This window comes from Amblyomma americanum, chromosome 4 (assembly GCF_052857255.1).
Source record: "Amblyomma americanum isolate KBUSLIRL-KWMA chromosome 4, ASM5285725v1, whole genome shotgun sequence".
Lineage (NCBI taxonomy): Eukaryota > Metazoa > Arthropoda > Arachnida > Ixodida > Ixodidae > Amblyomma > Amblyomma americanum.
In genome coordinates this window covers 20,921,048-20,946,838 of record NC_135500.1, presented here as the reverse complement: position 1 = coordinate 20,946,838, position 25,791 = coordinate 20,921,048, and the positions used below count along the sequence as shown (strand labels likewise).

Below are 25,791 nucleotides of genomic sequence, written 5' to 3'. Positions count from 1 at the left end.
ACACAAGGTAGAAAGATGGGATGGAGCGCCACTCACGACTGATTTATTTGAAGGCAACACGGACAAACATATACCATAGTACACGCAAGGAGTGCTATCATCTTCGTACCTTTTGATGACCTCAAGGTGTTACTAAATACAGACCTAAAGATAGGCGTTAATAAAGATAGCTTAAATATTTATGTAATATATTAACGATCTTTCTTGGATTTTTAGTACATTTTTGTATATTCTAGGACGATGACACTCGCATCTTGTCTTCTAATACGTTCATGGACGATATCTTTTTTAATTAATAGTATAGCAAGGTAAGGAACTGATTGATCGATCTCTGGACTGAATTAATTATTAACGCCACTAAGACTAAATTTTGTATTTGACGTAAAAACCCTTGGTTGCACGTGTTTGAACTCGCTGTTGTAATGATAATCATGTGCCCAATGACACCAGTGGTTTGGCACTTCTGCAAATTTCTTAAATCCTCCATTATTATAGCTTATTTTTTTTTATTCACGCACCTGAAAGGTGCTTTACGGGCATACATAGTGGATTGAAAAAAACTGGAAGGGACACTTAATCTCCACCTTAAAGGGGCCCCGAAACACATTTTCAGTCCATTGTTTTGCCTGTTGGTTGCATAAAATGAGTTACAGTGATGCTATTAGCATCGGTAGTAACGCGTATACTCCGGTTTTTAATATTTTAATTCTCCCAAAACCAAATTCCGGCGCTGACGGTGTCACCATACAGTGGCGGTTTTTAGCAGCGGATATGACATCACTTAATGGGAGCTAGATGATTGGACAAAGAGTAAATATGCTAAAAATGGGGTTAATAACTGGAAACACGCTTTGTCAAGTTTTTGTGTTTTACATTACATCAACAAAACCAAATTATTTCCCTTACATAAAAGCGCTGTAAAGCAAGTAAAGCAAAAATACACCACCAGAGGCTCTGGCTACTTTTTGCATCGAAGGACTTTGCGCCTCTCTGTAAACATGCTACGACCTAGCACACAACACTTATGGCTACTCTCTATGTATTCGAGAACGGTTTTGCGGAATTGGTCCGATCGAACCATTGCACTTTATAAGCGTTCGTTCCGGTCCCAAGGAAGGATGCAAAGAAAAAAGCCGTTCATTTCACATTTAGCAGTGCGCATCGTATGCTTGTGGAGGACCACCAGGCGGCACTGGGTCAACTGGGCATTGACCCAGAGAGAGCGAAGTGGTCAGAGATAGAACAGCAGTTGAAGGACGAAGAAGTAGGTGTATACGCGCTATGCGAGACACATCTCAGGGATCTAGAAGACCCACCATTTATTGATGGCTACGTCTGGGAAGGGAGCAACAGAACAACTACGGAGAGGAAGGGAGGTGGAGTAGGTATTCTGATACATCAAAAAACAAATTGGCAAAGAATAAAATCAACTTGCAAAGAACATGTCTGGGTATCGAGTACAATTGCCGGTAAAAGGACATGGCTAGGAGCAGTTTATTTAGAGACAGGGGACAAATGCAGGCAAGAGAACACGGATCTAGTTAAGTGTCTCAATGACGATATAAAGCAGTTTGGAGAAGGCGCCAATATTATTCTATTGGGGGACATGAATGGCCATATCGAGGATCTGGATGGATACACAGATTATAACGGGAAGTTGATGCTAGACTTCTGTGAGCGACACAACCTAGTTATTGTAAATAGAGAAACTAAGTGTGAGGGACAAATCACGTGGGAATCCCGTAACAGGCAAACGACCATTGACTACTGCTTAATCTCGCAGGAGATGTATAGCAAGCTAGCAATGATGGAAATAGACGAAGAGGGGAAGTACAACCTCGGTTGTGATCATAAGCGTATTAGTCTACAGTTGGGAGCCCTGCTCAAAAGAGGAATGACGGGGAGTCAAAAAGAGTGCGGAAAATTAAATGAGGAACAAAAAGTGCAAATAGCGGCGTGCATAGAGGAAGCAATGGAGACACATCCCATGGAAAAGTGGGATTATAATATATTAGAACTCTCATTAGTACAAAAATAAAACAAGTAAAAGGAGTAAACCGCTGGAGAGGAAAGAGGAAGCCACGAAGTTGGTGGAATAAGGAAATTAGGGAGGCCATCGAACAACGACGGTTGGCATCAAGGGAACATAGAGAAGCAAAGAGGGCGCAGTTATCTGAAGAGGAAATAGGCCGAAAATGGGAATCTTATCGACAAAAGAAACAGCAAGTGCAGGTCCTCGTCCAGGTTAAAATAAATCAGTCCTCTGATCGCTGGCTGGCTGAAGTTCGCGATGCAATTAAAGGGGGGCCAAGAAAATTCTCGAACCATTTAAGCTGGCTGGGCAAAGCGAATCACAGAAAGCAGGAACAGATTCACGATGCCGAAGGAAAATGTTTAGAGGGAGATGACGCTGTGAACTACATTTCGTCAGTTATAGCTGAGTCATTTAAGGAAGACGATAGAGTAATCACCCCAAATGAGAGAGAAACACAGGAACGCACAATAGAAAACAGCGTGGAACTGACGAATCTTAACTAGAAAAAGGCGGAAGCAAATATTCCAACATGTGCATCAGCAGGGATCGACGAAATTCCAATCAAGCTAATTAATGAACTTGGCCCAAGAGGCAAGGAAACGCTGGAGAAAGTATTGGAGGCAGTCATAACGAATCAGCAAATTCCGCCCACCTGGAAACAGAGTAAAATGAATTTGATTTATAAAGGAAAAGGCAATAAGACGAACATAAAATCCTTCCGACCGATTACGATAACATCAGTTACATACAGGCTGGCGATGCAGGCAGTGAAAATAAAAATGCAGCCATGGGTAGAAAGTAATAGAATACTCGGAGAACTTCAGAACGGGTACAGAAGTGGTAGGCGTTTAGATGATTGCCTGTTGGTGCTTACCCAGTGCATAGAAATAGCTGAGGCGGAAAACAGACTTCCGTATTTAGCCTTCTTGGATATAAGCAGTGCATATGACAACGTGAATAGAGAACTCCTGTGAAACATATTAAAAGGTGAAGGTGTCAGTCATGAGGTAATTAATTTTCTACATGAAATATATCAAGAAAATGAAGTTCAAATAACATGGGAAGGAATTAAGAGTACAACTATCCAGATACACAAAGGAATAAGGCAAGATTGTCCTATATCACCGCTGCTGTTCATGTTTTATATGATAAGTATGGAAAGAAGGCTACAAGGAAGCAATCTAGGTTATGATCTGTCATACACATTAGGCGGAAATGTTGTTGAGCAACGACTACCGCGTTTAATGTATGCGGACGATATTGTACTGTTACCAGAAAGCCAGGAAGATTTGAAAACTTTGGTGAATTGCTGTGGAGACGAAGGAGACAGTCTTGGTTTCAGTTTTTGCGCAACTAAGTCAGGTCTGATGGTTTTCAACGGCACAACTGATCAGAAGCTTACAAAACAAGGCCATGAAATACCCCGAGTGGCCGAATACAAATATCTCGGGGTTTGGGTAAACAACGGTCATATGTACGCGGAAATAGACGAACAGTCTCTCATAGCAAAAGGGCGAAGAGATGCCGGGATAATGAAACATACGGCGTTTTGGGGGTACAACAGGTATGAAGTCCTCAGAGGTATTTGGAAAGGAATAATGGTGCCGGGGCTTACTTTCGGGAATGTGGTTCTATGCTTAAGGGCTGCAGTTCAGTCGCGATTAGAGGTAAATCAGAGAACTGACGGAAGATTAGCACAAGGTGCCCACGGGAAAACCACGAACGAGGCAATACAGGGGGATATGGGCTGGGCAACGTTCGAAGCACGGGAAGCTCAGAGTAAAGTACTATACGAGGGCGCTTGAGGAAACTGGATGATAACAGGTGGGCAGCTAAGGTATTTAAATAACTGTACAGAAAGAGCGTTGACACACAGTGGCTGAAACGAACTAGAAAGCTGGCCAGCATGTTTGCCAGAGACGAGGAAGGAGAAAGAAAGAGCATTAAACGACACGTTAAAAACGTCGAAGGTAAAAATTGGGTAGATTCAATGGAAAAGAAGCATAGTGTAGAACTATATCGATGCTGGAAAAGGCAGATCAGGAAGGAAACGTTTTATGATAACTCAAGAGGCAGTGCCCTCCTCTTTGAAGCTAGGTCAGGGTGTCTTCGAACGCGTAGCTACAGAAAAAAAATTTAACGAAGAAGATGACACATGTGCTGTGTGTGGTAAATCTGAAGAAACAATAGAACACCTCATCCTAAAATGCGATGGTATCCATCCCGATGTCGATGCAGGCACAGTCACTCTTCCTGAGGCCTTAGGGTTTAGAGATAACAGTAGTCATGTAAATAAATCTGTGGTGGAAATTAGCAAAAAGCGATTGGAGGATTGGTGGCACAAAAGCAGAGGTGACATAAGTTTTCAAGTGTAGGAAGACGTTTTTTTTTAAAGGAAATGGCGAATTGTATTAACAACTTACAGCAGAGTAAACAAAAATAAAGGAAAAAAACTGAGCGTAGTGGCAACAACCACTGCCCCGTTTCAAAGGGAACGCTCCTACCTTCCATCCATCCATCCATCCGTCCACATTGTGGTCATAACCATGCAAACGGCGCTGCCAGCCTTGGCAAGAACGAGTTACAGAGAACAGGCAACTATGGAGAGCAAACTTGCGCGACGTGCTCAGATAGGCTGTTTTGATTGGCCCCACCAAGTGTCGTCATTGGGAGAGTGAAAAGGGAATGGGGAGCTGCGCGAAAATCGAGTGGAAGGCAGCATTTTGTTTGCTTGCATTTTGAAATTTCTTCATTGAATAAATCCTGTTCCTATGCATCGATTCTTGTAATTCTTTTTGAGTGAGCATCTGTGTGACACAAAGAATCCATCTGAAGTGTAACCGGCATGCGTTCAAGCGGTGTTTCGCAGCCCCTTTAAGGGTGTGAAGCTATTCCTTTATTATAGGTTAAAGGCCATATATGCAGAATTGGTTATTCTCTGCTTAACATTCATACATCTGTAATCATTACAATTCTGGCGCAGTGGTGCAGCGATGCAGCGATGCCCTGTAATGGCATGTGCTGCCACCGATGGAGATTGTGCGACGCAGCAACCTCCCGCGATGAACCATTAATTTAACACGCACTTGCTGGCGAGGTGGTTGTGCATATACTCACGACTGCAGCGCAGTGTTAACAGGGACAATTAAGACAAGCAAAGGACGCAAAACGCAAGCGCTGACTGACGAAGGAGTTTTTATGAAGCAATACGTACACAATATATGTATACGAAAGCAGTGGCAGTTGTAATCAGATCCAGTCAACGTCACTTGGTGTAAAGGGTCAAAAAGAGAAAAAAGACATAAAGATGATGAGGATTAGATACCTAGGCTATTTAAAAGAGACGTTTACAAAAAAATTAATAAACTGCACTGGATTTGTGTGTAGCGTGCGGAGCGGAGCAGCCGGCAGGCCGAGAAGGTCCAGCGCCGACATCCGATCGCGTAGCCGTCGAATTCTGATTTTCGCGCGCCCGCCGAGCGTGCTGGCTATGTCGTCTTCTTCTGGAGCCGGGCACAACTCTGCACGCTACACACACATCCAGAGCACTTCATTAATTTTTTTGTAAACATCCCTTTTAAAAATTCTAGGTCTTTAATCCGGCCCCATCACCTGTTATGTCTTTAGTTCTCTTTTATGACCCTTTACACCAAGTCACGCTGACTGGATCTGACTACAACTGCTACTGCTTTCGTATACATACATTGTGTACGTAGCGCTCCATAAAAAATCCTTCGTCAGTCAGCGCTTGTGTCTTGCGTCTTTTGTTTGTCTTGTCCTTGTTACCACTGCGCTTCAGTCTTAAGCATTAATTTAACTGCCACCTGCCACGGTGCGCAGTTTGCTTACAATCCACTGGGCGCGCTGTGATGACGCCGCAATTGGTTGCGTGAAGTAGGTGGCTCACCTGACTCGCTTTTCTGTGGAGTTTTCGCTCACGGTGCCGACGGCGACGCCGCCGTTTCTGCGACACGAGCATGGCATTGAAAGACCCCATAAATTATCCGAATGCGTAGCACAATCAATCACAACACAAGAAAACATACAAAACACCATGCCGATCAAGTGAGGGCACAACTAGACAAAAAGCGGGGTTGAGAACACACACTCAGAAAGGTAGACATCAATGCTATGCACGAGAATAGATGACGATAACGCATTCAGACAAGAGCCCATTAAGGCTAAGCACGCTGCAAGTACTTCACTTTCCCAAAAAAAGCCTCGTCATTGTTTGTGAACACGATTTCCGCAGGTAGTTTATTCCATGGAATAGTGGCGAATGGCGCATAAGTTTGGTGTGATCGATTGTGGGTTTTACCTTAAAAAGGTGATCTTGTCAGGGAAAGAAGCAATCAGCCGTTTCGTCGCGGGATTCTGCGAATAAGGAAGTATTGGCATGAAGTCTGTGAAATTCAGGTAGCAGAGCAGCAAGTCATCGGTTTCAAGTGAAAATCAATTTAGAGACAATTTCATACCAATAACGATGGAGTATCAGAGCACTTGCTCGTGATAAGCCTGGCGCTCTTATTCAGCAGTGATTACAGTTTTTCTGTTTAGGTTTCGGGGTTTAACGCCCCGAAGCGAGTCAGGCTATGAGATACAGTTCGTGTTTTTCAACTGGATATGTTTGATGCAAATTCAGATGTTAACGCCGTATTCTTGTTGCAATCTAAATAATGCAGTATATGCTAAAGATTGCTATCCCGGTTTGCAGGGAGGAAGTGACGCTTGATGAAAACGAGGCTCCTGGACGCTTTGGTGGCTATGTAATCAAAACATTTGTGTTATGCCAAATGTCGATAATTGTGAACGTTTAGGTATTTTTTTGCAAGGACCTTCTCAATGGCCACGCTCTTGATAGAATAAGAGATGGGCTGAGTTGCTGTAGCGGTCGCGCATGTTATGGTCTTCGTTTTCGAAACATTTACCTCCACCAGCACTTGTTCGCATCACTTATCGATTTCATCAAGGTCCGGCTGCCAAGCATTAGCATGACGGGCGTCAGTAGCGCTTCTGCTAATAGGACCGTCGTCGGAAAATAGTCTGAGTGTAGAAGTAACGCAGTCGAAAAGTACGGCACAACCGGTCCTAAAATACAACAGAAATTTCAGTAGTGTCATTACGACAAATTTTTCTGTAGTATTGCGAAGTTGCCTGTTGTGGCGGCACAACTGGCTCTGTGTCGCGAATTTGAAAAACGTCCCCGGCTTTCCGAAGGGGAACGCTATCGCGTGCAAGCTCGAACACGACCACAAACAGATCAAATAAAACAAAACGAAGTCGTGTTTTTAATTTAAAGGAAAAAAAGGGAAAAAGAAACGGAAATACGAAGAAAAACACAATCAACACGCACGCAACACTACAGGTTAAAGGCAAGCGTTCACCAGGACTTGAGCGTCCCAAGTGAAGCGGGGATGCCTTGCGCATAGTGCGGACGCGGGTTGATGAACTACGACACGTCGCTAGCGCTGCATTGAAGGAAGGCGGAAGAGAGCCAGGTGGGAGCGGAGATGACCACAGGAAGAAGCCGGTTAACTACCGACAGCAGACCCAAGAACTTGGCAGCAGCCGGACAAGCGTAGCCAGGACCCGTCGACGGCGTCCCGAAACGCATGTAGGCTTTATGCAGGCTATCCAAGGAGGCTTGCGTCTGTGATCCAAGGGAGGTCCTCGGCAGCACGGAGCCAACGTCCGACGGCTGCCACCTCCACGCTTGAATGACACGATCTCCGCTGCGCTGTCTCCCTTCACACCTCGGTTTTCTGACACGTCAGCTCTGCGCTCCTTGTGCTCGCCGCACTCTTCATCGTCGTCGCCTCGCAAACACCATTCGCGCTGGGCTGGCCCGTGTAGCGTTCCGCTGTCGACGCACCGCTCTCGACAAATCGCACTAAAAAATTTCCCAACTATCTGTTGTGCACCTCACACTCTGTCGTTACGACAAAAGACTGCTCAATACTGCACAAAATCCTGTTGTTACTACAGGAGTTTCTGTTGCCAGATCCCAAAATAGTACAGGAAAATGTGTTGTGACAACAGGAAATTTTCTGTTGCAGCCTATGGCGTTGAAAAAATTAAAGACGAAACCGGCCCAAGCACTGAACCTCGCGGCACAGCAGACTTTACAAGTGTTAGTGCCAAATTAGATCTAGTGCCAAAAACATGTTGGCGAGGGTTAGTTAAGAACGTAACAACCCAGTTCATGACGTTCCTGTTTGTGTTAGGATCGGCAAGTTAGGTTGTAAGACAAGTATGAACAACCTTGTCGAATGCTTTTGTGAAGTCAATGAACACGGCATGAATTCTTATTAGGAGAAATGTAGCGCCTTAAAGCATGGCTATGAGTTCAAGTAACTGCGGCTCGCAGGAACGACCGCGCAAGAACCTGTGTTGGTGATGTACAAAAGAAGTTGCGCTGATGCAGGTACTTCGTTGTTGCCGTTTATATGACATGTTCTACCATTTTGCACGACCTACTCGCTAATGAGATGAGACTGTAATTTACAAGGGCACAAGGACATCCAGACCGAAATATATACGTATAATCCTTGCGATTTTCCAAGTGCCGGCCACATTTCCTTCATCAATATACGGTTGAAAAATTGAAGTGGGAATGCGAGCTGTGATTGATTTAGTTAACCTCAGCAGTTCTGGATATGGATATATGTCATCAGGCCCAGGGCTGTGTTGTTAGCAAAATAATCAACCGCGTGTTCAATTTCTTCCTGAATGACAAATATATTGTTCGTGACCGCGTTTACAGCAGCAGCATTTAAACCCGGGAGATTTGGCGTTTGATTTGTAAACACTAAGTTAAGAAATAAGTAAGGTCGATCGAGAGCTCTGCGGACTGAAAAATAAAGTGCTTAACTATATCTATAGGACGTGAAAAACGGAACTTAGGACTGATAGTTTTTGAAAACTTTTGAGTGTCGCTTGTCAGTGAAACCGATATTTTATGATTAAAAACATATCTTCGTCTCACTAAAATTCTAATTGTAAATGACAATATTTTCACGTTGTATTTATTTAAATCATTTAAGAGGTCGAACGATTTGCTTAAATGTAAAGGCACTCCTTCTTGGCCAGCTGTTTCGCTTAACGTTGGAAGTGAACCATATGTTCGGCAATGACACCGTGGTTGTGATTTCTGAAATGTGTCAGTTTAGCGCTTACTATGTATCTGTTGTCCTACATACTTCGGCTTAACAGCCATTCAAAGAAATGCGCTAAAAAAATCATAATTCACTAATCAATAGATCAAATTTTCACGCGCGTAGTGATGAAAAGTGATGAACCACCAGGACCAAATTACCGCCCTTTTTCAGTTCAATAAAAAATTAGCGCTCTAACCCCGGTTACACCTAGATTATCCCACTGCAGGACTGCATGCATGCTGTTCAACGCTTTGATCTTATGCATACGGAAGGAAAAGCACAACGAAGGCCGTCAGTAAAAAAAAAAAAAAGGAAGTTCCGTGCATTTATTTCGCGTTGCGTCACTTGTAAGGTACGAGTGATGACGTAGTGTGTACTACATGGGTGGAGTGCTTTCTCGAAACGAGCCAAATCCAAAAACCCAAATCAAGTCATATTAAACTGTGACGACATGCACAACGCACATCTTTCATCTGAAAATAGCATGAGAAGAAAGTGGTCCACGTAACGCCTGGAAATCAACGCTCAAGATCAATTTAAATTGAAGGATGAGTCATATCCTGCTGATGTAAGGATAAAAATAAGCCAACTGCACTCGTGAGAGCTTTCATTGTCAGGTTGACCCTGTTGAAGCAACCGTGACTTCATTTGTGTCAACGGCTCCCATAAATTGCGATATGACCTGAACTCAACTAAGCATGGTGCAATGCATGGGACATGAGACGAAACGTTTTAAAATGCAGTGTTGTTAAATTTAAAAACAAAAGGCAACATATAGGTACCCAATATTTTCTACGCAACAGAAAGATCTTAGTTAAAATCTACAAGTACTTCAAGTGTAATCAAGTGTACAAGTGTGATCGTCGCTAACAATCTTTCCGTTAATAACCACATTATCCACATCGCCGCTAAAGCTAGTCGTGTTATAAATCTTTTAAAGCGCCATTTCAGGCAGGCATCTTCTAAATTAAAAAAGACTTTTTTTGAAAAATGTTCGTCCCATATTATACTATTGCTGTGCGACTTGGGACCCTCTAACAAAAACACTTATCAGCGAACTTGAAAGCATCCAGAAACGTCTGTCACGATTTGTATACGCAAAATACGATTTTACTCAAAGCTCCTTTCAGATATGCAGGAATCTGGGCTGCTCAATCTTACAGGAGAGAGGAAGTATATACGGCTCAAGCTGTTCCGCAGCATCTTTATAGCTGCAACAGGTTTGATAAAAGGTGGTACATTACAGAACCCCAGCTATGTCTCCTCCCGCTTAGATCATACTAAGAAAGTTACTGAATACATGTGCTGTATAAATATATTTAAAACTCATTCTTTCCCAAAACAGTTCATGATTTAAATAAATTGCCGGAGGAGGTTGTGTAGCCCCACCATCTTCTCTTGGTAATACTTCGGCGTGTCTTTTGCTAAAATAGTACTTCTGTCGCTGCTATGCATTTTGCTCACTGTAAAATTTTTAAACACAGTTTTCATCTACGGGGGATATAGTACGGCCTCATTTGTAGTTGCCAGTTTTCGGGTAAGTCTCCATGAGTTCTTATACAGTGCGCTGGCTGTATGACAATCTAATCTTTCATTGCCTTCCTGTTTTTTTTACCCTCTCTTTGTTCTCGTTTGTTGTCAGAGTAGGGCGCGTTTGTATTGTTATTTTTACTTGTGTTCTTTTCGCTTTTCTACGTAGTGCGTCATCTCTATGACATTGTATTTTTCCCCTTGTGTCTCCCTACAATAATGCCACCAACGGGCTCTGTAGGTACCAGTATAAATGAATAAATAAAAATAAATAAATAAATAAATAAATAAATAAATAAATCACTTATATTGTGTCAAGAGTTGTTTCATTTCTTCTTTCTTCAACAATGCTTTCTCATAGACTGCATAGATATAAATAGATGAGTGGAAGATCTGAACCCAGAAAATGACGATTGCGAAGACTTTAGCCGTGTCGACGAAGAAGCAAGGGTGCACCTCTGCTGCACTGAGCGTTAAAATCTTGAGTTGGGATAATTAATATTGTCTCCATAATTTCAATATTTTTGGCGAAAGAGAAGGCGCAGGGAGGAAACGACAGGCGTAGCTGTTATGTCTGCTTCTGCGTTTTCACTATAGTAATCATCAATATAGGAAACTTTAGTGAAGCAGAAGACATTCTAGGTCGTATAACCTCAAGCTAGTTCCATTTGCCGCCGACGAGGTTCGAACACACACACACAAAGGGAGTCACGTCGGTGGTTGTGACCGCAGCCTACGGTTTGCGTGTTGCTGGAGCACAGCAGGACCCGTGAATGCGCACAGTGATTGTTCTAGCTTCTTTTCTCCTGAATTCCGGACATAATCAATTTTATTCATTGTAGAGAATGTGGAGAAGGTGAAACTGCATATGTAAATTGGTTGTTAGGGAAAGGAAATGGCGCAGTATCTGCCTTACATCTCGGCGGACACCTGAACCGCGCCGCAAGGGAAGAGAATAAAAGGAGATTAGGGATGAGCCTTAATGGGTGCTTTAATACGCACCTAATAAAGCTCATTCATATTGTCCTTTTCACATACTCTTACCCTTGTATTATGTTTATTTATTTTTTATTTATTAGTTACCTGCATCGCCCCGCAGGGCATTACAGCAGGGGGGTACAGACTTCATTTATAGGTATAAAGCAATTATTGCAGTGCATGGAAAAATGCTTCGTTAGATGTAATACAAACAATGCTCGATGGCAAACTGTTCCAGTCCCGAACAGTTCTATCAAAAAAAGAATAACGCAAGACGTCACCCTTGCAAGAAAATTCTCTGACCTTCAAGCAGCGGTCCAGTCACTTTGATATATAATGAGGTGCCTGGATATATTGTTCGCGGTTTATGCCAGTTCTTGAATAATAAATCTCATGGAAAAATTTCAATCTGATGTACCTTCTACGGTCCTTCAACTCTTGCCAGTTAAGTTTTCGTTTGCTTTCCGTCATACTAACTTGCCAATTATAATTCCCAAGAACAAATCTAACTGCCCTATTCTGAATTTTTTCTAATTTTCCTACACGCTCAGATGTGTGTGGGTCCCAGCAAACACATCCCTATTCAAGTATGGAGCGTACATAACTGAAATACAGCTGTGTTTTTAAGTTACTTGGTAAATGGCTAAAATTCCGCCGTAGAAAACCCAAACGTGACGCTGCCTTATTCGCAATATAATTAATGTGCTTATTCCATCGTAAGTCCGATGTAAAAAAGACGCCTAAATATTTAAATGACTTGCTTATGTTGAGAGTAAAATCATTAATTCTATACCTATACGGATGATTAGCACGTTTTCTTGTGAAGGTGACGTGAACAGTTATGTTTATTTTAAGGACATGTCCCAACGTACACACCAGTCTGCCACAGTATCTAAATCAGTTTGCAGGATTTGTGAATCAGAAGTGGAATTTACTACTCTGTTAACTACACAATCATCGGCAAACATCCTGAATGAAAACTGTTTGCCAACTGAAATATCATTAATATACAGCAAAAACAAAAGTGGTCACAATACTGAGAATTGGGGAACTCCCGACGTAACTGGTGCATACTGTGAAGAAATACCTTGTTGAGGGTTTGACGGAAACTCGTCTGGCGAGGGAAATTCAGCATATCCTTTTAAACGAACACTCGAGACGGGCTGCTGCTTATGTACATAAGCAGCAGCCCGTCTCGTTTTTCATCCCATTGTGAACAAGGCACCCGTAGTGGTGCCGAAACGTCAATTCTCTTACGGTTATTTTTTTCCTTTATGACTTTGGCGAGTGTTCGTTTAAAAGGATATGTGAAGAAATACCGTTCAGAACAACAGCCTGCCTTCGTAACGACAGATATTCTGCAATCCACGCAATTACTTTACAATCCAGGTTATACGCTTTCAATTTGGAGAGAAGAAGACTGTGCGCGGCAACATCAAATGCTTTGCGGAAATCCAAGAAAACGCAGTCCACAATTTGTTGCTTATCGATTGCCGATGCCAAATTATGAACGAACTCTACCAGCTGCGTACTGCAGGAAAATCCACGCCTGAAACCATGTTGACTAGTGCATAGGAGATTGTGTTTGGTGAGATGGGCCATAACGCAACTATATATTACATGCTCCATAATTTTACAGGTTATGCTGGTTAAGGAAACGGGTCTGTAGTTCTGAACGGAGTTTCGCATACCACTCTTATGTATGGGCACGACACGCGCTACCTTCCAATCTGCAGGCAAGTCGGTTTCGTTAAGAGACTTCTGGAACAGCCGGGTGAAATACAGACATAATGTATCCACACAATTCCTTAAAATTGCGGCAGGAATGTCATGAGGGCCACAAGCCTTAGCCTGATTCAAATCCTTCAATAATTTACGCACACCGTCAACACAAAAAGTAACTTCCGGCATGCAATCTATTTCAAGAGGTAATGCAAAACAGACAGAACGTGAACTAGGTGGAAAAAACACAGATGAAAAATAACGGCTAAATATTTCAACTTTAGCCTCATCATCATGGATGGTTATCTCATCATTTTTCAGAGCAGGTACTGAGCTGTCATCCTTACCATTACGCTTCAAATATCTCCAAAATTCTTTGGTATCTCTGACAAGTTTTTCTCCTAAATTCGAAAAATACAAGTCTTTATAGATGTGAGACTTCTGTCTGAATTCATTTTTTTATTGTTTTCAGCAAGGTCAAGCACTCTGGCGATTTAGACAACTTGTATCTTCGATACATTCATCGCTGTCTGCGAACAAGGGCACGTAACTCGGTGTTAAACCAGGGTTTATCTCGAGCTCTCTTACTTGATATAACGCTTGATGGAATAAAAGTTTCACGTAATTCGAACAATTTCTGTTTGAATGTATTTCATAGCTGTTCGATATTTAAGTTATCCGCGAGTTCATCAAAAGCTGGAAAGAACGAATCGAAAGCAGCGCTAATCGCCTCGTAGTTGGCCCTGCTGTAGACATAAATATTTCGCCTAGGTGGTTTTGCAACCTTCACATAGTGAACTAATAAATCTGCTAGCATAATATTGTGGCCGCTCAAACCAGGCAACACTTGTACATTGCATACAACACCAGGCACGTTACACAGCAAGAGGTCGAGTACGTGACCAGTTCCGTCCGTTCGCGATGGCTCGTGCACATAATGACAAAAGGTGTTGGAATCTAAAATGTCAAAAAAAGTTGAGTATAGATTCCCTCGAGCTATATCTCTTGGTTCGTCAGCTGACCAGTCAATGTCCGGAAGGTTAAAGTCCCCCCCCCCCCCTAAAACAAGGCATTCAGTGTTAATGGTTTCAAGAAAATGAGATAAGCCAACTAGCGGGTTTACAGAAGGACCAGGAGGCCTATAAAATGACCCAAGAACCATTGGTTTCCCGTTCGGCAGTCGTACTTTGCAAACAACCAATTCAGTTTCACTATCAGAGAATTCCATTTGAGCGCACGGGACACTTTTATGGACCAAAATAAACACTCCTCCGCCACGTGCACAACGGTCGCGACGAAAACACTCGTACGTGTCAGGAAATATTTCAGCGCTTGAGATGGTCGGATCGAGCCACGATTCTGTTCCCAAAACAAAGGTCGGTTGGACGGTACGAAGAAGAAAGTGAAAGTCATCAACTTTATTTTTTATACTGCGGCAATTGATTGACAAAATGCTGACTGGGCCATCGCAGAATGAACAGTGGTTTGTCATTGTTCCCGTACGGTGCCGGCTTCATTGTCCCATTGGAAACGCCTACTACCCAAATGAAGCGTATCGTATTTCAGAACTGCTTTCACGCCTTTTTCGCCATTTTGTTTGGCATAATCCCATAATTTCTTTCTCTTATCACGGAGAGTACGGGAAAATTCTTCAGATATAGCAACACTGGATACCTTGAGCTTGAATGCATTTGCAAGCACAGCCTGGCGGTCTTTAAAGGAATTGAAGCGCACAATGATAGGCCGGTTTTTCTCTTGGGAGAATTTACCCAGCCTATGAGCACGTTCAATAGACACGGAAGACAATTCCAGCTTCTCAGTGCACTGACTTATGATAAGCTCCTCAGACTTGGCTGCCGTCTCACTGTCATCATAATCAGTTAAGCCGTAAAAAAATCAAATTATTACGCCTTCCACGATTTTCCAAATCGTCTATTTTTGCAATCATGCTTGTCAGAACTTCATGATCTTTTCGTTGTTGATCTTCAACGTTGGCTAGAGCTGTTTCAATTGCGTCAATTTTTCCTAGCTTAGTTTCCAATACAACAAGCCGGGCTTTTACGTCAGTCACGTCCGTGGTAAGCTGCGATAACTTGGAAATAATTGTGGTTTGACCATTCAACAGCTCTTGAAATTGCTCAGCTGTTGCTGGGCCAGGGTTCCTCTCAATATCCCCGCCACAAAGCAACAAGATTAGCAGATAAAACGCTGGGCTACGAAAAACTGAAAAATGCCTCTTAACATACAGACGATTTGACAACACAAAACCGCGTGGCTTACAGGAAAAAGTAAGATAAAGCATTTGGGGTGGAACCGGCAAAATGTAGCGCGACGGTTTCAAAGGGTGAAAAAGACCAACCTGCGTGAGCAGTAGAAAGCTTGTAAGGGTCACCGCCATCTCGCCGGTTCCACGCCCCATCGTCACAGTGCTGCTCCGATGCTTTTGTAGCCGACACTTGGCAGCGTCGACGCCCACTTGGCAATGTTGCCAGCTCGGAATCACAAACTGTTCAAATTCGTCGCTGGCTGGGCACTGTTGCAATTCGAAGTTCTCAAACAATTCAGGCGTACACGAAGAACCACTGTCGACCAATTCCGGGCACGCGTCGTCGAAAACCAGATCTTCGGCATTTTCACACTCAGCTATTTCTCTAATAATACTTATTCCTAGTTACATGAAAGCAACATCTTATCAACCCGCTACCTTTTTCGGTATTACTTCGGTATTATTTTCGGTATTATTTCGGTATTACACGTGTTTAGGCTACTAAAACACATTTCTCCTGTCTAAATAGAAATGACAATACGTACAGTAGGGAAAATTACGCAGCCTTTGCAGACTGGAAGAGCTTTGTAGTTCAAAAGTAGATAATTATTAAAGCAAAACGATGTCGTCTGTGACAGCCATGTGATTTGAAACATATTGCGATTTTCCCTGAAACCTTCATCATGATTGCATATTTTCAATAATTAGCTAAGTCTTCTAATTGCAAAAGGTTGCTTTTATCTTTCCGTTTTTCAGTAATTTTGGCACCATTGTAATCGGTAAGTTTAACTCTATTTATGCTTGGTTATGGGGTGCTTTCCTTCCTTCTACGTTTTACGGAAGTCTTTTAAATCGGCTATTATATTTTCTTCGTAGGTTGTGGGGGTCTATTCGGGATGCCCTGTACAGTCATTTGATTACTGACCACTCGAATGTTTATTTGAGATTTTGTTTACTTCAGATTTGCAAAAAGAGAAGCTTTCGAATGATCACTTTCATGAGAATATGGCGGTGGGATAAAATTGTGGCCGAATTCGCGAATTCTCGGGGGTGATTTTATTCTGTGGCACAGTCTTTTACAGTTGCAGAAGAAGAGTCTATCGATATCATGCCAAGGTGGAGCCATCGAACATCTTTACACATCTCACCAGTGGACGACTAAGTGATACCGAGTTGCACTGCTGCGAACACTCTAGGTAGACAAAGTGGAAGCTTGGGCATGTGTGTGTAATTATCTTTACAGCACAAGACAGACATGGCGTCGTGTCTGTGTACTCGTCTCGTTCTCATATTTTGCGCTGTAATTATATTAAGAACACTCTCAGCTCGAAGGAGTACTTATGGAACTGACGAACACTGAACTTGATCCTACTTAAGAAGTATCCAAGAAATGGAGTGCAATTTACTTGAGTATCATCTGAAATCTGCTATTGATAGTACCACTGATATTATTAACAGTATATTGGGACAGTTAGTTGCTCGTAGAGTATTTCGAGAAGCTACATCCAGTGTGAATTTAACTTTCGTGGGTGCGCATTGTGACGCAGTAGACTTTTATATTGAGGCAAATCCACATTTACTGCTCGGTGTTGGCGCTGGGGGCTGCCTTATGCCGGGGTTCCACGGCAAAGTGGTGTAGAGAGTTTCGACCTCAGGTATGCCTAAATAGTACGCTATTTGTGTATATATAAGAGCAAACGACATTTCCACAACGTTAAATACTGCCCAGCGGCAACGGCATCAGATAAAAAGGAGACAACACTTGGCACCAAATCAAAGTACTACTAGCGACATTTTCATGGCTGTATCTGGCATGCGAACCAGGTATCTTTTCCTTCGCTTTAAATGCGTTGCAGGCCAGAAAATTTCACTTCAGTTTAAACAAGCTACCGAAGTAAGTGGTCGATATTTTACACCACAGAAAAGAATTTTGATCCCGGTCATTATGAGGGAGAAAGCGCGATACTTTTTTGTGGAAAGCAATGCATAATATATTAGCGTAACGTTCACATGAGCGGTGCGATGCCCCCTTCTGATTCAGGCGGGAGAAGTGAATGCGGCTCCTTGCTGCACGCTTTCAGCGCTTCCTACGCAGATGGTGGTGACGTGGACGACCTTCCATCCGACCAATGAGTCCGTAGTGGAGTTCGGCGAGAATGGCCTCGACCGGCGGGCCACTGGCTACAGCTCCAAGTTCTACGATGGCGGCTCCGAGCGCAGGCTCATATTCATCCATAGGGTTGTACTGGAGGACCTCAGGCCCGGAGCCTTTCATGGTAACTAAATGCGCGCGCCGGAATCGCAAGCGTCTCTGTGGAGTTCGCAGTGTGCTTTGAGACTCAGAAAAAGCGCTAGTGACAAAGAAAATGCAGAGGAGCGCTTGAGGTGTGCTGTGGCTGAGTACTGAGTCTACTGATTGTGGCTAGCCATACGAATGGGATATGTGGTATTGGGTGTATGGCCTGCGGTGTTTAATGTTGAGAAGTGACGCACGGGCTATGAGAGACGCCATAGTGCAGGGCGTCCAATTTATTGAGACCATATGGGTTCTTTTACGTGCGCTGACATCGCACAGCACACGGGCGTTTTTTTTATTTACCCTCCATCGATATGTGGCTGCCGCGGCTTGGATGCGATCCCGCGGCCTGGAGACCAGCTGCCAAACGCCTAAGCCAGTGAGCTACATGGCCGAGTGAAGGATCAAGAAAGGCACGGACGTGTCAGCCGGCACCAGTTAGGCCACTAATTTTGCCGTGCGCATGTGGAGGAGGAAAAACGAAAGAATAAAAAATATGAGAAAAACTGGACACGTGGCAGGCAAAGCGACGGCCCAGCAAAGCTACTGCCCAGACATGCGGTGGTCCTGAAAAAAGGTTTTCTACTCGCGCTCCTTCTTCTCACAACTCTCTTCACCGCATCTGTAAGGCGACCGAACTCGAGTGCGCTGTTTTCGCATCAAGCGAGTTACAGCGCCTGTCCTCCCCACGCTAAGAGTGAGCGACCTCGTGATATTTTCTACTGGTCATGAAACCTGGGTTCAGCGATACGGGTGAATTTTGTACGCTGCCTACTGTGCTCGCACCGCGAGGCTGCATGAGCTTAAGGGAGAAATGTGTTCTGTAGAGAAGTGCAAACATCTGAGGGTTGTGAACTAACGAAGGAAGAGACGATAGAAAGACAGCTGAAGAGCATCTGAAGACGGAAAGAGGAATGTGGCTATAATGAGGCATAGAGCACAGTGGGGCCGCAATGGATGTCTAGTCGTACGAATGGTTTGCGAAGGTCTAAGTGTTCTGGGGATGACAATGGCGAACGCCGTACTGTAATTGAAATAAGACATACTACAAAGATTGGCGATTAGCAGAGAACGGTTGGAATATTGCCTTTAGGTGCTAATGGAACTACAATGAACGAAACTCTACAAGCGAGATAGGTTAGTCGGCCTTTCAAGCACGGGAGTCACTGAGGCTGAGAAAAACAGATGACACTACTCGGGCAGCCATTGTCAATTGTTGACACTTGATGGAAGGCAGGGCCTAGAAGGCTGACGACGACAATAGCAGACCACAATAAAAATTAAGTTGTCAGGAACAACAGAAAGGATTGGATTGGAAAACATTTAATTCGTCAGAAAATGCAGTATGCAGACGATCCGTGCTAGGTGGCTATCAGTCCACGGCTGACAGCGACCTGTGTAGCCCACTCAATGACCCGGGTTTGAACTCCCAAATCTAAGCTGACCAACACGGCCTCCCACTGCTCGAGAGTAGGAACCTGTATTAGAGATTTCGGGGGCGGCTCCTCTTTACATTTCCACAATAGGTGATCATAAGTGGCTAAATCACCACATAATGTACATGCAGGGTCGAATTCACCGGGGTAGAATTTTGACAACAGGTAAGGCGTCATGAAGGATCGCGTCTGGAGTCGCCTCCAAGTGGTCTCTTGCTCCTTATTAAAGGCTTTGTCTGGAGGAGGGAATATCCTCCTTTCAAGTTTAAAATGATTAGTAATATCGTGAAAAGATGATAGGCCGTCCTTCGAAAAACTCTCAGCAACGACAGCGTCCCCTGCTCGGCTGACGAATCCTCGAGCTGTTATGTGTGCCGCTTCGTTACCAGGGTTCCTCGAGTGAGCCGGGGCCCATATCAATTCAATAATTCTGTCTAAGTCTTTGGTTTGACCCAATATGCTCATTGCTGACTGAGAAATTCTGCTCCTCGCATAATTGCGTATGGCAAATTTAGAGTCGCTGAGTATGGTTAATGATAGCAAATACAAGCATAAAAACAGTTTCTCGTGAAATCAGAGAGGGCAAGAGCGAAATCAGGAAGTAGAAGTTGTACGGTATTTCAAGCGGCAGTTCGCTTTTTTTTTTACCCGTGGGAAGGAGACAGTATACAGTTAAGCACAAGCATCGAAACGATACTTGTGTGGCCTGCGGAAGCGGTGTAGGGAATGTTAAACATATCTTGGTAGTCTTTAAAGCATACTTGACGGTCTCGGCTTAAGACAAGATACGACCGTTAGTTATTTATCATGCCTTACACGATGCAAGAAAGTGACAACTAGACCGTATTCCTTATTCCTGGTGACGTACGTCTTAAAAAAGGAATAGCTACCGAGCCACTAGTAGGGTTGTTACCATGACAAGAGTAGAGACCACGGCCATAAATTACGGCGAATTTGTGGTTTTACTTCCGGGGAAAGCGCTCCCGCGATGCTGCGCCTTGCTGTGCGCAGTCTACCACTGTGGTTCCCGAATGGGCTGGAGCGCCACCTTCTGGTTCCGGTCGAAAAATGCCAGCGCCCATTGGAGCCCCCGGCTGGCCGTGTTCGGGGACATGGGGAACGTGAACGCCCAGTCCTTGCCGTTCCTGCAGGAAGAGGCCCAGAAGGGCACCATCGACGCCGCCCTGCATGTCGGTGAGGGCAGTTCACCACCTCTTTCAAAGGCTGCGTCTCCGAGCTCATAGCAGTGAAACCACGCTTGGAAAATTAGTGCTTTCACTGTGCACCCTTGGACATCGTCCGGGCTGGATTTGCGTGCCCTGGGCTTGGTGCGAAAATTCATTTCTCGTGTCCGTATAGCCAGAAATAGCTCACTGTGGCATTGTGAACATTGCGCATAAAAATTTAAGAAAACACGCGCATAGTGTGGCAGAAAATATGGCAGCCCCTGGGAAAGACGGCCAGTTCCGAGAATATGCGGCAAGGTTCTAAAGACGGCTCTCAAGACGAGACATGGCGACGAACGGTGCAAGCTGCGATAAGTGCAGGTTTTCCTTGTTCCAAGGGCGGGAGGGAAACACTCACTGGCACTGCCCTAAGTTGTAGCATAGAGGAACAAAATGACCGCTCGCGTTTGTTCTCTGTGCCGATACTGCGATGCCGCCGCAGCATGATCGATTTTCGGACTGTCGCTGCGTGTTTGCACTTTGTATTTCTCGTAGTGGCGGTGCGGGTAGTGGCAGCAACAGTAGTCGATTATGGCTAATACAAGCAAGGCAAGCGGGTGCGCAGAATAAATTCCTCGCTGAATCACAGTAATTGAAAGGCGGGTGCATTAACTATCGTGCTGCCTGAAAAGTCGCGGTCTTGTGCATGTAATGTGTTCTCTCGTACATCGACAAAAATATACATGAATAAATCGTTGTTGGGAGGAAATGAAGAAGGTGTGATAATTTTTTAGATCATGTAGAGGATACGTCGGGCAAAGAATTGATAAGGAAAGGTTTCAATTAAGCAGGAACACAAAGGTCATTGCAATTAAAACACAGCTGCTGGCCGCCCTGCAATCAACTTCCCCTGCCCAGTGATGCTCACCATGGCGCATCTCTGATAGTGCGTTTAGAAAAAGGGAGTGAGGTGGTGGATAAGTTAACGCATTCTTGAGGCGAACGTTCCCAACTGTACTATGTTCATTTCTTTGCGCTAGTAGTTTTGGGAAAACAGATATTAGTAGCTGATCGCAAGAAAGCGGTAGCTTTTGTTGCAGCAAGCAACACCGTGCCTGTGAGCCCGTGACACGCCACAGGGTCAGCGTGAGTTCGGTCCTCGGTGGAGCTGGTTGACGTCGTGTGCAGTCTGTCCCGTTGTGTCTCGGAAAAGAAGCGAATGAAAAATAAAACGAACCGCGCGCCTCATAGAAGTGCACGAGGGCGGAAGTACGAGCGAGTTGGTTGTTCAATGTCACAGCGCGAAAACGACATCACGAGCAGGAGAGCAGAACACACACAGCACTGTGTATTTCCTGTTCTCCCTTTCGTGATGTGATTTTCGCGCTGTGACCACGTTACATAGAAGTGTACCTGCACTGCAGACATTATAACTTCATTGGCGTCTTTTGTCACCCCTGCAGGTGATTTCGCCTACAACATGGATTCGGTGAGATATTTTCCTACCTCTTCACATCGCACTTTGCACAGACATGCTTGCAGCCCAGCATACTGGGCTCGAAAAGCCGGCGCGATTGCCAAACGCCAAGCGGGCCATTGGGACGCAGCGACGGCATAATTCTCCCACCACCTCTAATCCTGCGCCCAGCCAGCTTGGGAATTTAGGCATTTCACTGTGTGAGAAATCGACACCGAAGACTAAAGCAAGATCTACTCTCCCTGTATAAAAGTGCATCTTTTTAAATCCTTAATATTCATTTGACGTGTTAGGATAAAGACATTTTTCCTGCGTCTTGCAAAACTTTGCAGACATTTAGTCACTGCTTTGCCGAAATGTGCTTCTTATTACCAGTTGGAGCGTTATTGCTGGTAAAAGAAACACAAATATTGAACCGCTTATCGTTAGTTTCGGTGTCAATTATTTCAGCGCACCTGGTGTCTGAAGGAGAAGTGACGTTTTAGAATGAATCATTCCTGCGCATGCGCACAGTGCGTAAGGGCGCGGTGATGCCCATTTTGTACAAACAACATATTTACAATGCTGGTCTATTATGCGAGTTTTCCGTAAACTCTGTAGTCTAATTAGGAAGAACACTCTCTAGGGGTTCTTCTACATAAGACAAAGCAGTATACAGTACCGTGCGCTATGAGAAGTCCAGTTAACCTGCTTCTGCAATGCCCGCTCCAGCACATCCCAAAATAATATTACGTATTTAGAATCAATTAAGCACTGTTCAGTACTGTTAATATTAAAAACTGCAGTAGAGAAGAAGAATGACAAAGAAGCAGACCACGAACAAGGACGATGCTGCACTGGCTATTTAACTGAAACTTAAGATGAAAAAAGCCTGGGAATCTAGAATATAAGTGGGCGTTCTCAAATAGAATTCAGTTCTCAGTGTATCATCGTCCTTGTACGTGTGTTCTTTCATTGTCATTCTTCTTCTCTGCTGCAGTTTATAATTTTTGATAATGCACCAACTAGCGCAGTAACCCTCGCTTTTAAGTATAAAGACGTGCTGTCCAGGCAATGCAGAATAAAGGGAACGGTAAATTGACGGCGAGAATATTCAATTTCATGCACAACGATTCTTCAGCTTCACGAGATGTATGACCAGACGGACTTCGAACCAGAATGGTGTTCGCTCTTGGTGTCATGCTTAGCCTTGCCTCCCGTCTAGCGATATGTGGCCACGAAGTGTTTGGTTTGGGGATTATTTTGATACCGCTTGATGAGGGCATACTAAATAGGTCAATTACGTACAGACAACATTGTATCACTGTATTAAATACGAAGGTGAAAAAAGAAAAGAAGAACAGGGCTTGTTTGATCCGATTGGTGCATGTTGATGGAAATGAGTGAACAACGCATAAGTCTGTGTTCTTCTCTTCCTACCTGTCTGTTAGCAATCTTCAGTCGCTTTCAGCAGAACAAAAAAAGAAAGCTCCGGCATTGGCAAAACTGTTTGAGGCACCGGGGAATGAAGTTCCCCTGTTTTCGTCGGCGTTGGTTCGAATCCCGCTCGGCGATGATTTCTTTATCTGCTGGATCCCGTAGCCATGACAATCATACGACGCTCCGGTTTCCTTTCCTCCGGCCGCTATGGAGGGATTGGAGCTGTCGTCTTGACTGGCTGGACAATGGTATGCATAGGAAGTTTCCTGCCGCTGGCCAAGTATTCAGTCGCAATAACGTTTACGTGCAACTGGCAGCATGACTTAGAAGTTGCGCAATTTAGGCACTTAATATAACTGTGCAGTAGCAGACGCAGCACAGATGGAAAACGAGGCGGAGGCATGTTAATAGCATCTAACCACGATCTCCACTGCACCAAAATCGATGTACCCTTCCCTCTGGAAATACTGTTCGTTCGTACTAATGTTTCAGACCCACCTTTAATAATAGGCGCCTGTTACCGTGCTCTCGACGCTGACGCCAGCTTTATCGAGCATTTTCACTAAGTGCTCTGCATAGTGTCATATTCCTTCCCTAACAATCCATTGCTTCTTTTCGGCGACTTTAATTTTCCAACCATAGCCTGGTCTGATATAGCACTCACAACCTCCAAATCCTCAGTCGAGAGCGAGTTTGTCACTACTTCTCTTACGTTCGGTTTCTGGCAACTGATTTCTTTCCCTACAAGACACAATAGCCAATATTTCAGCTTGTTTCATGTTTTGCTCGACACACACCTTGACAACTTTTCTGAGCTGACAATCTTGACAGTGCTAAGCTGTGACTCTGTTATTCACACAATACATCACTCACAAGTAACGTACCCGAAAAAAGTAGGCAAAAAATCACGTGCCTTTATGACAGAGGAGATTATGTCGCGTTCAACGACGAACTAACACAGTTTTGTCCCCACTTCTTTGACAAGTTTCGCAATCGTGCAGTGGAAGCCAACTGGTTAATGTTCAAATTCAAAATGCAGCAGCTCATCAAATCACACATTCCCACCATTACCCTAACAGAGCGACCATCTTCGCCCTAGTATAACAAATCACTAAAGCGCCTCAACAATAAAAAGAAAAGGCTCTATCGCAGCGCAAAACAGTCAAAGAAACCATGCGCATGGAAAAAATACCATCGCATTGACAAAGAGTTTCAATCCATAGCTGCTAAAACTAAACGTTAATTTTTTATTTACACTATATACCTAATATGTTGCGTAATAACTCGCATCAATTTTGGAAGTTTATTAACCCACGTTCAAAAACACCTATATCTTTATGCGACCAAAATAGCCTTGCTATTCCTGATTCTGATGTCCCAATGACACTCAATTCAAGTTTTTGTTCTGTTTTCACCAAAGAACCGGGTGGGAACCTTCCTCATTTTCCCGAATTTCATTATCCTCTTAAGCCTGAAATAGTTTTCGATTCCCGTGCCATTTGCAAACTAATTGAAGGTCTGAAGTCTTCATTCCCCACCGTAATAGATAACATAAACTCAAAAGTGCTTAAAACTACAAAAGAACCACCAGTATTGTTTTGTCAAACATTTTTCAACAGTCACTTTCATCTGGAGTGGTGCCGCTGAATTGGAAAATGGGCAAGGTCATTCAAGTCCCTGAAAAAGGTTCTTCATGGGCTAGTTAACAACCAAACGGTATATTGCTACAGGTGAGGCAGCATATAAATGAAATGGCACGAGTAACAACACAAAATAAGCATGAGAGAAAGATACCGCACAACCACACAACTTGACTAAAAAAGGGGGACGTCACTGATTAAGATACGCAAGTTCCTTTGATAGTAGATTTATCGATGGGCTGCTGATACAGGTGTTACCGAGCTTTCTGATATGGCAAGCCTCCGAAATGAGCCTTGTGGTCTCATCTTTATAACGGGCGATGATAGTGGTCCTATTGAGGTGCGCTTCGCAATCATCACACTCAGCACAAGTCTTGACTTCCGACCCATTTCCATTACTAGCATTTGTTCTAAACTAATGGAGCATGTCATGTTTTCCCACATTATGAATTTCTATATTTGCACTCACTTTTTTCATCCCAGCCAACACGATTTTATTAAAAATTTACCTTGTGACACACAACTTTCTCTTTTCATAAATGATATAAGCTCTCAATTAGACCTGAACGTACCGGTAGACTCCGTGTTCTTAGATTTCGACAAAGCATTTGACAAGGTCCCCCACAACAGACTGTTCTTGAAACTTTCACACTTAAATCTTCATTCCTT

At 43.8% G+C, this 25,791-nt stretch overlaps 1 protein-coding gene across 9 annotated transcripts in view; it reads left to right on the top strand.

Annotated features, from left to right (window-relative positions):
• LOC144127825 (acid phosphatase type 7-like) overlaps positions 1–25,791 on the top strand; it is a 160,194-nt gene that overhangs the window by 42,406 nt on the left and 91,997 nt on the right. For all 9 annotated transcript variants that reach the window (XM_077660772.1, XM_077660770.1, XM_077660773.1 and 6 more), the window contains exons 2-4: positions 17,770–17,964; positions 20,432–20,614; positions 22,050–22,075. In XM_077660772.1, coding sequence (XP_077516898.1) covers positions 17,770–17,964; positions 20,432–20,614; positions 22,050–22,075 — 404 coding nt within the window. The remainder of the gene's footprint in view (positions 1–17,769; positions 17,965–20,431; positions 20,615–22,049; positions 22,076–25,791) is intronic.